Source organism: Schistocerca americana, chromosome X (assembly GCF_021461395.2).
Source record: "Schistocerca americana isolate TAMUIC-IGC-003095 chromosome X, iqSchAmer2.1, whole genome shotgun sequence".
NCBI classification, from domain to species: Eukaryota; Metazoa; Arthropoda; class Insecta; order Orthoptera; family Acrididae; genus Schistocerca; species Schistocerca americana.
Window position 1 is genome coordinate 880,741,435 of NC_060130.1, and position 15,842 is coordinate 880,757,276.

The 15,842-nt window shown below is 54.5% G+C and overlaps 1 protein-coding gene across 1 annotated transcript in view; it reads left to right on the top strand.

Moving 5' to 3' along the window:
* Positions 1-2,116: 2,116 nt before the first annotated feature.
* LOC124556368 (ice-structuring glycoprotein-like) overlaps positions 2,117-15,842 on the top strand; it is an 87,006-nt gene continuing 73,280 nt past the window's right edge. The window contains exons 1-2 of the mRNA XM_047130332.1: positions 2,117-2,222; positions 4,662-4,853. Coding sequence (XP_046986288.1) covers positions 2,117-2,222; positions 4,662-4,853 — 298 coding nt within the window. The remainder of the gene's footprint in view (positions 2,223-4,661; positions 4,854-15,842) is intronic.

The following is a 15,842-nucleotide window of genomic DNA, read 5'->3' on the forward strand; positions in this document are numbered from 1 at the left end:
GTGTGGAGAAAAGAGCGGTAGAGGCTGCGGGACTCTCGAAGGAGAAGGACGGCCTGTGGAGGCAGGGCACGGCGGTGAGGGTGGATGGCTTTGGTGGGGATATGGGTGGCGACGGCGTCAGACAATGTCTGGTGCAGGAAGGCAGCAGCGCGAGCGATGTCATCAGGAGACTGGAGGGTAAGGTCGTGGCCATCAACCCGGGTGTGAATGGAATCCCGGTAGGCATCCCAGTTGGCACGGGAGTAATCATGGACAAGTTTATGAGGGACGTCAGGGCGAGGAGCGTGGCGGGGATGGCGACCGTTAGAGATAGTGAGGAGGACAGGAGCATGGTCACTGCCAATGAGGTCAAGGACATCCGCGGTGATGCGCCCAAGGAGGTTTGGAGAGGCAAGGACCACATCAGGAGTGGTGTTGGATTCGGGCCGGGTGTGCTGAGGCAGGGGAACCAGGTCTCCCTGGAGAGTGGTGAGAAACTGATGCCACCGCCGGAGGTCGGCAGGATCACGGCTGTGGATATTGAGGTCGGCGGCAATCACGTAGGTGGAGAACGTGCGGTCAATGTGGGCCAGGAAATCGTACGGGATGGGGGTGCGAGGGCGGACATAAATGGTGGCACAGGTGATGGTAAGGGTGGGGAAGAAGAGGCTGAGGGTGAGATGCTCGGCAGGATTGTTAAGGAGAGGTTGGGGCCGGCCAGGGAGGTGCTTGAGGTGGCCTATAGCAACTCCGCCACGCGCGAGAGGGTACGGGTTATCGGTGCAGTGTAGAGTATAAGGAGCCGTGGAGACGGAGAGACAGGGTTGAAGGAAGGTTTCATTTAGGACGAAGGCATCCACGCGGTGCTGACGTAGGGTGTGGAGGAAGAGGAGTTTGTGGGTGGGCAGGGAGCGAATGTTGTGGTACAGGATACGGTACGGTTGTTGTGCCATGGGAGTGGAGAGTTAGACAAGGGTGGTGGGGGGGGTGAAGGTGAAGTGGGCCTGGTTGTGGGAGTATGTGGCGTAGGTGGTAAGATGGAAGATGGAACGGGCAGCGAGGGCGATCTGGGAAAGAGTGTGTGAGCGCTGGAAGGGGTGGATGTTTTGGAGCACAATGGTGGTGAAACGGATGATGTCCTCAGCAGTAGGGGGAGGGTGGAGCGAGTTGTTGGGGTGGATGGGGTCATCAACAGGACGGACAGGCACGGTGAGCTCAGGGGTTACTGGTGGAGGTTTCGCTTTACACTTCGAGGAGTAGGTAGGATGTGGTTCGTTGCAAGTGTTGCAGGAGGGGGGAGAGGTGAGGTTGGGGCAATGCTTGAGGAAGTGGGAAGCTTTGCAGTGGGGACAAGTAGGGGGGTTCCTGCAGGCAGAGGTAACGTGGTCGTTGTAGGTGAGACAGCGTTGGCAGCGGTAGGATTGGACGGGGGAACGGGAGGGGTCCACCTTATGGCGCTGATTGTAGATGAGGGCTCCCTCGGTGAGGAGGCGGTCAATGGAGGAGGAGGATTCGGTGAATATCCGCATGAGAAAAGTCGGCCCGGCATCATTGAAGATGCGACGGGCCGAGCGGATTTCAATGTCGGGCCGGGAGTTGAGTTCCGCCAACACCTCAGCCTCCGTGATCACGGGGCTAAGCTTCGTGATCACAGCGGTGAAGGTTGGCGGACGCCGGGGAGGTTGAGGCTGACGGGGAGAGGACGGGGTGTGGTAGGGGGTGAGGGTTGCACGTTGGCCAAATTGGATACGGGGGATGCGGGAGAGGAGATCGGTGTGGAGGGAAGCACTGGGGGATTTGATGAGGACCGAGTCCTTGCGAGGAATCAGTTGGGAGATGGGAGCATTGGGGTAGTATTTCCGGATGGCGAGGGTGAGGGAGCGGGCATCAAGGAATTGAGGGTCAGGATTGGAGAGGACAAAGGTGTGGGTGGCAGGCGGGGTGGGGGCGGGGGTCGGAGCCGCGTCCATGGGGGTGGGTGGGTCACGGGGGCTGGGGGTTTTTTTGGAGGAGACTGCAGGGGAAGGGTCAACATTCGGGCGCTTTGAAGGTTTCGTGGGCACGACTGGGTGGAGAGGGGGCAGGGGTACGGGTTGCAGGGGGAGATGGCGGGGGGCAGGACCACCCTGAGCAGCGGATGACGCAGACGGAGGGGGCGTGGGTGTCACTGAGACTGTGGAACGTCGAGCAGAGATCCTTGCTGGCTTGGAGCCTGTCGGAGGCGGTGCGGGGAGCGGCGGAAAGTCAGTAGCTGTCGATGGGGCGACAGTGATAGGGGAGGAGGAGTTGGGGGTGGTTACAAGCGAAAGTGGTGCAGGGGTGGGGTGGACAGGGAGGGAAGGAAGGACGGGAAGTGGGGTGGAGGAGGAGCTCCATGTGATGGTGGTTGGAGCAGCGGAGGGAGAGGTGAAAATGATAGTGGTGGTGGTGGTGGGTTGGGACATGGCGGCGGCGCGCGAGAAGGGCGGCGGTGGCGACCAGACGGCGGCGGCGGCGACCAGACGGCGACGGCGGCGACCGGCAGGCGGCGGCGGCGGCGGCGGCAGGCGACGGCGGCGGCGAGCCCCGGCGGGCGGCGACGGCGGCGGCGGCGGCGGCGGCGGCGAGGACCGGCGGGCGGCGACCAGGCGGCGGCGGCGGCGAGGACCGGAAGGCGGCGACCAAGCGGCGGCGGTGGTGGCGGCGAGCACCGGCAGGCAGTATGGACGGCAAGCAGACGACACGGCAGGGAAACGGCGGGAATCTTCCACGTCGAAGGTGCACCCTGAGAGTAACCTAGGCAGTAAAACTCTTCGATGAAGAAGAGAGGGAATCCAACCCTCGAATGTGGTGAATCCGATTTTTTTTTTTTACTTTATTGTTATTTTAAAACCTGTACAACAGGCAGGCTGTCAGCAGCACACTACGCTGCTCTTCAGCCATAGAAGACACAAGCAGCAAAAACAGGGAGAAGACACATAAGTCACAGAGCGGCGGGCAATAAAACAGGAGACACATAGAGACAATCACGGAGCCGTTCACACTCGTCGATAATCCACACTGCTAGCTGATGAGACGACGCACAACCACTGAAGATGATGATGGCACTGGTGAACGATGGAGGGGACGGTGACCACTAAACACTAAACACTAAACACACAAAACACTGATGGCGGCGACCTCCGGCGCGCGAATGTCCACGTAACGTGTGCGAGTCCGGGGACCTGCCAAGAGGGGTAGAAGGGGGAGGTGGGGGAGAGGAGAGAAAAAGGATGCCAATGGCTGAGGAGTCGGGGGCAGGAGGAGAGGAACAGGGGAGGGGAGGCCCGGGGGAGGAGGGCGGGAGAGAAGGAGGAGGGAGGGAAAAGGGAGAGGAGGGAGGGAGGGTGCCCGGGGGAAGAAGTACAGGAGGAGGGCGGGAGGATCAAAGTTGGTAGGAGGGGTAGATGGAAGGGAGGAGGGCATCATCAGGGAGGGGGAGCTGGCGGAAGCCACCTTGGGAGAGGGTAAGGAGGGTGGAGAGGTGGAGACCGGGTGGGACATGCGAATACAGGCGCGGCAGCGGGCGGGGGTGGGAGAGGATCGGGGACACGAGCGGGTGAGGAGGATCGAGTTTGCGGGAAGTGTACAGGATCCGTATCCTTTCAAGGAAAAGGAGGAGGTGGGGGAAGGGGATGAGATCGTAGAGGATCCGCGTGGGGGAGGGGAGACGGATGCGATAGGCGAGGCGGAGAGCATGGCGTTCAAGGATGTGGAGGGATTTATAAAAGGTAGGGGGAGCGGAGATCCATGCTGGATGGGCATAACAAAGGATAGGGCGGATGAGGGATTTATAGGTGTGGAGGATGGTGGAGGGGTCCAGACCCCACGTACGGCCGGAAAGGAGCTTGAGGAGATGGAGGCGGGAACGTGCCTTGGCTTGGATTGTCTGGAGATGGGGAGTCCAGGAGAGGCGACGGTCGAGGGTGATGAATCCGATTTTTTTTTTTTCTTTATTGAATATCAATTCCCCCCAAAGGGGGCGGGCTGGCAGCAGCTTAGGACGCCGCTCTGCAGCCTACAGATTTTCTGACAAAGAGCAGGAGAATAAATAATAATAAAAAAACAGGCTATAAAATCGGGGACTTAGTGAGTAACAAGGTGAAAAGAAAATGGGGAAATTAAAACAAGCAACAGAGGGATGATGAAGCGAATAAAAATACATACGGAGCAGACAGGGAAAACAATAGACAGTTAAAAAAACACGGCGACAGTCTGGATTCTGTTCGCAAAGTATATAAAAGTCACACCCAGCGACAGCATGGTTTCTGCTGTCGCTGTTTGTTCGTCCGTTCGTCCGTCCGTCCGTCTGCTGGCTGTCCATCGCCGTCGTCGCAACCGCTGCCGCCGCCGCCGCCGCCGCCGCCTGCTGTTCGTCCGTCTGTTCGCCGCCGACGCCGACGCCGACGCCGCCTGCTGTTCGCCGCTGCCCATCGCCGACGCCGACGCCGCCTGCTGCACGTCCGTCTGTCCGTCGCCGTTCGTCTGCAATGAGTATTCCCACCTCCACCGTCATCTACACCTCCCCCTCCCCCTCTCCCACAGTCACTTCCTGGAGTGCCGCCTCTGGCCCCCTCCTTCCACCTCCCCTTCCCTTCCTCCACTTACCCACCCCCCTATCTCCTCCCCTGCTGTATACCTACACCTCTACACCCTTCCTCCAGCCTCCACACCCTCAACAGCTCCCACTACTACCCCCGCCCTCACGTACGCCTCTGTTGCCGCCTCTGCTGCCGCCCCTCAGGTAGTTGGCTTCCCCTCTCTCACCGACCCCGTCACGTCGTCTTCTGCATCTCCCGCACGCATCACGTTGCGCCGAGCCACCATCGCCACCACTGAACCAGCTGCTTCCCCCGGTGCTTCCACTACGCCACAGGGATCTGCCACCCGCCACCTCCCTCTCCTCCCCGTCCCTCTCCCCTCCTCCCAGCCTCCAGTCTCCAAAAAACCCCAAAAGCGCGTCCTTACCGACTCTGCTCCCGCCACTTCCCACAAAAAATCAACGCCACCTCCCCCTCCCCCTGCCGTCACCATGGACACCACCCCTCCTCCTGCCACCCCTACCTTGGCCCCCACCCTCCACACCTTTGTCCTGTCAACTCCCGATCCTAAGTTCCTCGACGCTCGTACCCTCACCAAGGAAATACTAAAGTATTTACCTGGTGCTCCCATCTCCCAACTCATTCCCCGCAGGGACTCAGTCCATATCAAGTCCCCGTCCCCATCATTTCACACAGACCTCCTGCAAAAACTCCCACGAGTTATGTTTGGCCCCCACGCCTCTCTGACACCCTTCCTTTCCGCTTCCACTCCTCGTCAGACCCAGCCTCCCCGTCGCCACCCCACCTACACCGCTGTCATCACCAAGCTCAGCCCGGTGATCACAGAGGATGAAGTGTTGGTAGAACTGAACTCCCACCCGGACTTGGAAATCCGCTCTGCCCGCCGTATCCACAATGCCTCTGGTCCCACCTACCTCATGCGGGTATTCTCAGAGTCCGCCCCGTCCATAGACCATCTCCTCACCCAGGGTGCCCTGATATACCACCATCTCCACCCTGTTGAATCCTCCAAATCCCCTCCCCAATCCTACCGTTGCCAACGGTGCCTGATGTACAATGACCACCTGACTCCCAACTGCAAAAACCCCCCCACCTGTCCCCATTGCAAGGCCTCCTACTTTCTCAGGAACTGCCCCAACCTCGCTGCTCCTCCTTCCTGTAATACCTGCAATGGCCCCCATCCCACATACTCCCACAAGTGTAAAGCTAAACCCCCTCCAGCCACCCCTGAACTTACAGTCCCAGTTCGTCCCGTCGATCCTCCTGTCCATCCTAACAATTCCCTCCGTCCACCCCCCTCGGCCGAGGACATCATCCGGTTCATTACCGTTGTACTCCAAAACATTCAGGCTTTTCAGCGCCCGCACACCTTCCAGCAAATATCCCTTGCTGCTCGCTCTGTTTTCCACCTGAACACCTTCGCCACTCACTCCCACAACCACGCCCACTTCACCTTCACCCGCCTCGACACCCTAGTTTAAGTCTCTTCCCTTCCCTCTCTTCACCCACTCCTTCCCGTCATGGCGCAGCACGAGTCTTGCATCCTCTTCCAGAACATTCGCTCCTTCCAATCCAACAAATACCTCCTCATGCACACCCTCTCCCACCACCAGGTCGACACCTTCCTCTTGAACGAAACCTTTCTCCAGCCCCACCATTCTATCCGCACCTCCCCCTATATCCTCCACCGCACTGATGCTCCTGGTCATCGTGCGCAGGGTGGAGTCGCGATTGGCCACCTTAAGCATATCACCGTCCGGCCACAACCTCTCCTCAATGACCCCACTGAACACCTTATCCTTAGCGTCTTCTTCCCCTCCCTCACCATTACCTGTGCCACCATCTATGTCCGCTCCACTGCTCCTCTTCCTTATGACTTCATCTCACACATTGACCACATCTTCTCCACCTATGTGATTGCCGCCGACCTCAACATCCATAGCCGCACTCCTGCTGCCCTTCGGCGGTGGCATCAGTTCCTCTCCACAATCCAGGGTGACCTTGTTCCCATTCCCCAGCACACCCGACCCGAAAGTAACACCACCCCCGATGTTGTCATTGCCTCCGCCAACCTCCTTGGGCGTATCATTGTCGCCGTCCTTGACCCCACAGGTAGCGATCACCTCCCTGTCCTTCTCACCATAACGTCTGCAAACCGCCCCCCTCCGGCTCCGCAACCAGCACCCCCTCCCAAGGTCGTCCATGACTATCGCCGTGCCAACTGGGATGCCTACCGGGACTCCATCTCCACCCAGGTCGAAAGCCACCCTCTTACCTATCGCCATCCTGACGACATCATCCGCGCCTCGTCCTTCCTTCAGACAGTAATTACTGACGCCGTGGAGGCCCATGATCCTACTAAAACCATCCACCCAAACCGTCCCACTCTCCCTCCGCGGGCTGTCCTCCACCTCCGTGAATCCCGCCGCCTCTATCGCTCCTTCCTCCGCACTCGTGACAGGGATACACTCCAACGCCACCGGCAAATACAGCGACACGTACGGAACCTTATTACAGCAACGAAACGCCGGGACTGGCGCCAGACCTGCACACGACTCAATGCCACCCTCCCTATCAACTCCTCCAAGTACTGGTCTGCCTTCCATCGTCTTACTGGTTCCCTTTCCGCTCCCCACTACCCCCTTCTCCATAACGATCGCCCCCTTCCAGACAACCTCAGTAAGGCCAACCACTTCGCTTCCCACCTTTCCGAGGTCTTCTCCATCCCCGATGATCCCCACTTTGATTATTCTCTTTTCCCCACCGTCATGGGACGTGCTGATACCTCAGTCGCTCCACTTGCTCCTAGTCTCCAGTACTTGGGGCAGTTGCCCCCCTCCGACGTCAACACTCCCATCACAGCACAAGACATTAAACTTCTCCTCCAGTCCAAACGCAACACGGCCCCTGGTCACGACTGTGTCACCTACTGTCACCTTCGAGAAAGCCCCTATTCCTTCCCAACTGTCCTCACCCATCTCTATAATGTCATCCTCTCTACTGGCTTCTACCCTGACCTGTGGAAGACCTCCCGCGTCCTCCTCTTCCTCAAACCCAACAAACCCCCTTCTGCCGCCTCTTCCTATCGTCCCATCTGCCTCACCTCCATCTTCAGTAAGGTCCTTGAATCCATCCTCTCCCACCGTATCCATCGGCACCTTGCTCAACACCACCTCCTCCCCCTTACCCAGTGTGGCTACCGACCCTCCTTCTCTGCTGACGACCAACTCCTCAACCTTGTTCACCTTCTGTCCCTCCAGCTCAACTCCCGTCGCTCCGCCATTTTTGTTTCCCTTGACCTCCAAAATGCCTATGACCGTGTATGGCATCCCGGTCTCCTCTTTAAACTCCAAACCTACGCCCTGCCTCTCAATTTTGTCCGACTGGTCGCTTCCTTCCTCTCGCACCGTCCTTCCTATGTCACGCTCCACAACACCAACTCCCGTATCTTTTATCCCACGGCTGGCGTCCCCCAGGGTTCTGTCCTCTCCCCTCTCCTTTATCTCTTGTATACAGCTCATATGCCCAAGCCACCCCCACCAGTTCACCTTCTCCAATATGCTGATGACACCGCCTTCCTGGCTCTCTATCCTACCCTTCAACGGTCTCAACGTACCCTCCAAACCCACCTTAGCCAGTTCACCACTTGGTGTAACCAGTGGCTCCTCCATCTCAACCCCTCCAAAACCCAGGCAATCATCATAGGCCGTACCACTCGCTCCTTTCGCCTCCAAGATTTCTACCTCACCCTTTGTGGTCGTCCTATCCAACTCACCCCCACCCTGAAGTACCTTGGCCTCACCCTTGACCGACACCTCACCTGGACCCCTCATCTCCTGACCATCCAGCAGAAAGCCCATTCCCGCCTCCGCCTGCTAAAACTCCTGTCCGGCCGGACATGGGGATTGCATCCTTCTACCATCCTCCACACCTACAAATCCCTCATCCGTCCTATCCTCTGTTATGCCAGCGTCGCCTGGATCTCCGCCCCCACCCGCTTTTACAAGGCCCTCCATATCCTTGAACGCCATGCGCTCCGCCTTGCCTTCCGTATCCGCCTTCCTTACCCCACACGGCTCCTGTATGAACTGATCCCCTTCCCCCACCTCCTCTTGTTCCTCCAACATCTCCGCATCCTTTACATTGTTCGCAGGGTTGATCCCCCCCACCCTCTGGTTTCCTCCTTCCTCTCCACCCCCAGCCCGTTGCCGCGCCTCTATCGCTGTATCCCTCCCTCTCTCCACCTCCACACCCTCCATCTCCTTCATCAGGGCAATTTCCAACGCCTCCCCCTCCCGGATGACGAACTTCGCCGTGACATATACCCTTCCTTCCAACTATAACCCGGCCTTGTTCCCCCCCCCCCTCCCCAGGGCCCCCTTCTCCTCTTTCCTCCTTCTCCCAGAGCGGATTTTCCTCCATCCCCCCCTCCCCTGAGACCCTGCACCCCATACTTGCCTCTCTCCTTCCCACATCCCTCCCTACCTGGCCCTCTTCCGAGCGCCCCCCATTCCCCTCCCCCATCTCTTCCCCTCCCTCCCTTCTTCAGGTCTCCCTCATCTCCTTGAACCTGGCAGATCCTCTGTATTGATCATCATCAGTGTGCCACGTCAGTGTTGTGTTTCGTGCTGTTTCTCGTGTGCGTCAAGAGGTGTGATTTTAATTGTGTACTGCCTTGAGGTTCGCCGTCAGTGTTACATTGTGTGCTATGCCATCCGTCAACACCTTTATGCTCCAGTCATACTGTGCCTTGTGTTCTTTTAATCGTCGCAGTGTGTGGCTTTTTGTGTGTGCTACTTTTAAACAGTTTTTTATCTCCATTTTACAGTCACCCCGTTTATTTGTATATTGCCTTCCATGATGTTCTCCCTTTTTTATATCTATGTTCGCCTTCTTCTCTCCTTTGCTGTTTTTAAATGTCTTCTATTGTTTTGTTCTATGTCTTTCGGCTGAAGAGCAGCGCATATGCTGCTGCCAGCCCGCCCCGATGGGGAATTGAAATACAATAAAGAAAAAAAGAAAAAAAAAAATTGAAACTACGATACGTTTCTGTTACTTAATTTTACTGATTCACGGTGTTCTACATCATCGACGACAATTCACTAACGCTTAAATTACATATATGAGAGGATCTTTCGTCCTCACACTCAGACTTATTTTACTATGTACTCAGCAAATTATTATAAACTGCATTACAGAGCAGGGGGAGAAGAGTGTGTTGGAGAGAAACTGTTGTGTGTTTTAATACTGATGCAACCCTCGAGTTCGCAAGTGCAATAACATGTTGCTTCGGCATTGAAACTACAATACGTTTCTGTTACTTCGTTTTACTAATTCACGGTGTTCTACACCATCGACTAGTGATGGGGAGCTCGTGAATGAGTCGTTCAAATGAACGCTTCACTCCAGTGAAGTGTGAATTAACCACTCAATTTCAATGAACTGGTACTTCAAACTCTTCACAGATAGCACACTCCACACTTTTTTCTAGTTCACTCACTCTCTTCCCCTCTCCCTCCCCCAGTACATCGGCGCTACGTCACTCATTCTCCCTTGGTTCCTTCACTTCAGTCCTCCCTCTACTGTCGACTTCGACGAATCGCGCGGTGTTTCTGGGGAACGATAGGGTTAGGAGGGGTACAGTCGATGAGGGGCGAGGGGAAGGTAGCGTCAGCTGCTTCCTGCAGTGCTCACATCATTACCAGCGACTATTTGTGGAGTTATACATCGCGTCTACGGGTAAGCTACCGTTGGCAGTGCTTGCAGACAAATGAATATTAAAATACAAACGAAGAGGCTGGCTGTGTGAGCACGCACAGCCAACATGAAAATAAAATGCTTACCTTGTGAGTCTGGAACTGAAGCATGCGTGGAATCCACGCTTGAAAGATAATCGTTCATGTAGGAATGTTTATCTCGTACACATTATTGAAAAAATTACACTAAATGTCAATTTGAGGATTGTCCTGAATAAATTTTTTAAAAAATACACATATATATTTATGAATAAACATCAACGGATTTGGTGAATCTTCAGAGATTTCCGTTTAAAAACATAATTTGTTCCACTTTTTTCCCTGTCAGGCGATTTCTTCTGTCAGTTATAAGGTGTCCTGCCTTCGAGAACACTCTTTCACACGGCGTGGAGGTTGCGACAATACACAGTCGTATTTTTGCAAGTTCAAAGAGCGAGGGGTATACTGACAGTCGTTCAGACCACCACTGAAGTGGATTGCCTTGTCTCTGTAGCAGGGGCTCTTGTAAATATTTGTCCACTTCCACTATTGCAGCAGCTCTCGGGTGTGGATTACTCTGCAGCCTGGAAAACACTTCATTAAATTCGAGCCAGAGACTGGAAGTTGATTCAGTGGTTGCAACTGAGATTGTTGCAGTAGCAGTGGATGTGTTCGTCACAAATTTCTCACAGTGCCTGATCAGGTTTAATTTCACCTTCTCAGCAGAATTTTTATCAGAAAAACCATGTAATTTGAACCGGGAATCCAATGCAGTTGCTTCCGCGAAAATGGAATTTTCCTCTATATTTCTAAATCGTCGTTTTAGATCTTCAGCTAACTTTTCGGCCATCTGTTGCACGTCTACATGAGTTTCAGTGTTATTAACAAACCTGCAACACCATTTTTTCAACGAGCGACTAAGTAGCATAACTTTAGAAGCAGTGACAACATTTTCACTTGACATTTCCTCAGTGCAGTCTTTGAAAACTTTCAACAGGTCACAGGCTTGTGTTACACTTGCAATGTCCTCTGCAGTCAGATTTGGAAGATCTGGATAATTCAGAGTGATAACTGTCATTAGGGAATTCTTAACCTCGATTATTCTTCGCAGGATATCATAGGTTGAATTCCATCTTGTAACAGTGTCCTGTTTTAGTGTCAGAACTGGCCCTTTTAACTGTTCCTGCATCTTTTTCAGTTTCGTGCAGGCATGCGAACTTCTTTTAAAAAATTCAACATTTTTTTCTACTTTATTCAGAATGGGTTGAATGTGCGGAAGCCCATTCTGAACAATTACATTGAGTGTGTGCGCAAAGCAGGGGATGTGTTTCCAGGCTGTGAGTCTTATAGCTGCCACAATGTTAGCAGCATTGTTGCTGACAACACAGACGACTTTTTCTTGAATGCCCCATTCCCTTGTGACACGTAGCAGTTCTTCCGAGAGTTTTTCTGACGTGTGCCTTTCGTCGTATTTAAAACACTCTAGGAGGGAAGACGACAGCTCCAGGTCTTTAACGTAGTGTGCTGTCACCGACAAATAACTCTCATTTGTAGTTGAGGTCCACCCATCCATTGTCAGCACAACCGCTTCCGCAGAATTAATTTTGGCTCTCACAATTTCTTTCATCATGGCGTACTGTTGCTGTAGCAGCGTATTGGAAATGGTCTTCCGAGATGGCATTCTGTAAGCACCATTCAGTTTGCCTAAAAAACTTTGGAAATGTTTACTTTCCACTATGTTGAAGGGCAAATAATCCTTTACAACAGTCTGCAGAAGTGCGAAATCTATCTCCTGATTTCTTTTGTTAGAAAGAGGTTTCGGAAAATACATGGGTAATGTTCCGTGATATGGAGGTCTGCTTTCTGATACTGAAGTGGTACTGTTGTTTTCTGGCACCAACTGCTGTTCGCTTCTGGCATTTGCTGATGTTAGTTCCGGATTGTGCGGGTTTTTTATCCAAGAAATATCGGAAGATGCAGGAGCAGAGGGCGCTAAGTGTCTGACTGACAATGGCACTGTTGGATGCAGCACTCGAACATGACGCGCTAGATTAAATGTATTTCCTCTTTTATATGAAATACTCTTAGAACAATAATTGCACTTTGCTTTCCCATCACCTAAATCGGCGAAGAAACCCCAAATTTCACTACTTTTACGCGATTGCGAGTTGCTAGCCATTGTATAAGAGTGAACAGACACAAAAACTGCTTTCCAAAGAAAATAAAGAGGGATTTTACCTGAAATCGTACCAATGACTACAGGTGACAGTTTACGTTTTGAATTTGGAGGGTTATTATTCTCAACAAAAATAAAATCTACAGGAAAACTTCTGAATAATTACTTAACGTAGGTATATAGACTTTGTAACAGTGGTAAACATACTCATTCTATTTTGGTTTAAATTTTAAAAGGAACAAAATTGGACTGCATTTCGTTGGTAGCCCTAGTTTTCAGTCCATGAATACAACAAATAAGGTTTCACTTGGCGGATAAAGACTTTTTTGGGCGCTTCATGAGAAAATGTCGAGCAAGATTAAATGTAATCCCTTCTTTATATGTGACAGATTTCTCTGTTTATCTTTCCTTTGTCCCCTTCGACCATGCTCTATTTAACTTTCAGACACTGTAAGAGCGTAAAGACGACAATTCACTATCGATTAAATTCAATGTATGAGAGGATCTTTCATCCTCTCTCCAAAAATTGTCATCCAAATAGCTTTCCCAAACAAAACGTTCGGGTTTAGCAGCAAGCCACGTTTACGTCCCATCCGCTGAATCCGATTTTAGGAAAGTGGTACTTGATAGGCGTATTTGTACGTACCCATTGTGAGAACACTCATATTTTTGCCAATTTTGAGGAAAATCATCTACTTTTCCTTGTTACGGGTGTAACTTTAAGTAAATTTAATTTGTTTTTAATAGTATAACAATCCTTCGTTTCTGAAATTTATATCCAGAAGTCAAATAGCGCAGTTCAGGGTGACAGCTGTCGGCAGGTAAGTTAACCGCCAACCTACTCTACCACATGATCGGCAGACGTTTGAAGCTGACATCTGTCGGCAGCTAAGTGTACCGCCAACCTGTTTTACCGCATAATCAGCAGATGGCAGTGTGAACACTTGTTGCATGATGTCTGCTGCTTTAAACGTGTTCCATTGCGATCAGTGCCGGACAAAGTATCACACTCAGACCTATTTTAATATGTACTCATCAAATTATTATAAACTGCATTACAGAGCAGGGGGAGAAGAGTGTGTCAGAGAGAAACCGTTGTGTGTTTTCATACTGGTGCAACCCTTGAGTTCGCAAGTGCAATAAAATGTTGCTTCGGCATTGAAACTACACAATTTCGAGGGTTGGATTCCCTCTCCTCTTCATCGAAGAGTTTCACTGCCTGGGCTACTCTCAGGGTGCGCCTTCGACGTGGAAGATCCCTGCCGTGTCGTCTGCTTGCCGTCACCGCCGCCGCCGCTTGGTCGCCGCCTTCCGGTCCTTGCAGCCGCCGCAGCCGTCGCCGCCTGCTGGGGCTCGCCGCCCCCGCCTGGTCGCCGCCTGCCGGTGCTTGCCGCCGCCGCCGCCGCCGCCGCCGCCGCCGCCTGCCGGGGCTCGCCGCCAACGCCGCCGCCGCCGCTGCCGCCGCCGCCGCCGGTGCCCGCCGCCGCCGTCCGGTGCCGCCGTCCTGACCCTGGTCTACGGCCGTCTTCGTCTTCATCCGTCTTCGTCTTTGTCTGTCCCCACTTTCTGTCCTCTCCTCTTCGTTCTGTTCATTGTTGTTTCTCTCTCCCGTCATGTCCACCCCCACCACCACTGTCACTACTACCACCACCGCCATTGTCTATACCTCCCCTTCCGCCGCCTCCACCACTATAACTTGGTGTGCCCAGTCCCACCCCCCTCCTTCCATTCCACCTCTCCTCACTCTCCCTTCACCCTCTATCTTTGTCGCCCCCTCTCCCGCTTCTTCCTCCCGCTCCTCTCGTTCTGATCCCTTCCCCCCACTCCCCCAGCCTGTCACTGCAGCTCCAGCTCGGGTGATGGCCCGTCGGGCCACTGCCCACGCCCAGCTCTCCCCGTCACCTTCGCCATCACCGCCGCCACTGCCACCGTCATCGTCATCGTCGCCGTCGCCTTCACCGTCACCGTCACCATCTCCGGCGCCGACTCCGGCCCCGGGACCTGCCCCTCCCCGCCACATTCCCGTTGTTCCCATCCCCCACACCTCCTCCACCGCCGTCAAGCGCCCCGGTGGCACCCCTGCTTCCTCTGCTTCCAAAAAGGCTGCGCCTCGTCCTCCTTCCCCCACCCATGATGCCATGGAAGTCTCCCCGCCTGTCCCTGCCCCCTCATCCTCCTCCTCTCCCCCTTCCTCCTACCGCTACCTCCTCTCCCGTCCTGATCCCTCTCTCCTTGAAGCCCGGAACCTCACCCTCTTCCTTCGCCAGCATTGTCCTGGTGCCCCCATCTCCCTCCTCACTCCTCGCCGAGATTCTGTTCTCATCTCCTCCCCCAGCCCAACCCTCCATACTGACATCCTCTCCCGTCTCCCCATCACCCGTTTTGGTCCCAACCCCTCCCTTACCCATGCTCCTTCTCCATCTCCTACCCGCCAACCCCAACCCCCGCGTCGCCCGCCGACCCTCACCGCCGTGATCACACGGCTCAGTCCGTCGATCACGGAGGAGGAGGTGTTGGCGGAGCTCCAGGCCCATCCCACGCTGGAGGTGCAGGCGGTCCGCCGCATTTTCAACTCGGCCGGCCCCACCCGCCTTATGCGGGTTTTCTCTGAGGACGCCCCCTCCATTGACCGTCTCCTGAAGGAGGGTGCCCTCCTCTTCCACCAGCGGTACAAGGTCGACCCTTCCCGTTCCCCTCCTCAATCCCTGCGCTGCCAGAGGTGTCTGCGCTATAATGCGCACCCCACAGCTGAGTGCCGCGAGGCCCCCACCTGCCCGCATTGTCGGCAGGCGCACTTCCTCCGGCAGTGCCCAAACCTCCAATCCCCTCCCTCCTGTAATACCTGCAATCTCCCTCATCCCACCTACTCCCAAAAGTGTAAAACCTGACCCCCTCCAACCACTCCTGAACTCACTGTACCTGTCCGTCCTCTGGACGCCCCCACCCCTCCTGGCAATTCCCTTCGTCCCCCACCCACCGCTGAGGACATCATCAGGTTCCTCACCATCGTCCTCCAGAATGTTCATCCCTTTCAGCGCCCTCACACCCTCCAGCAGATCTCCCTTGCTGCCCGTTCCATCTTCCAACTCAAGATCTACGCCACCTACTCCAACAACCAGGCCCATTACACCTTCTCCCGTCTTGACACCCTCGTTTAAATCCCAGTCATGGCGCGACAGCAACGTATCCTTTTCAACAACATCCGCTCCCTTCCCGCCAACAAAAACCTCTTCCTGCACACCCTTGCCACCCACCGCGTGGATGCCTTCCTCTTCAATGAAACCTTCCTGCAACCCCACCACACAGTCCACACTTCGCCCTACCTCCTTCACCGCTTCGATAATCCCCTCCCGATTGCGCGTGGCGGAGTTG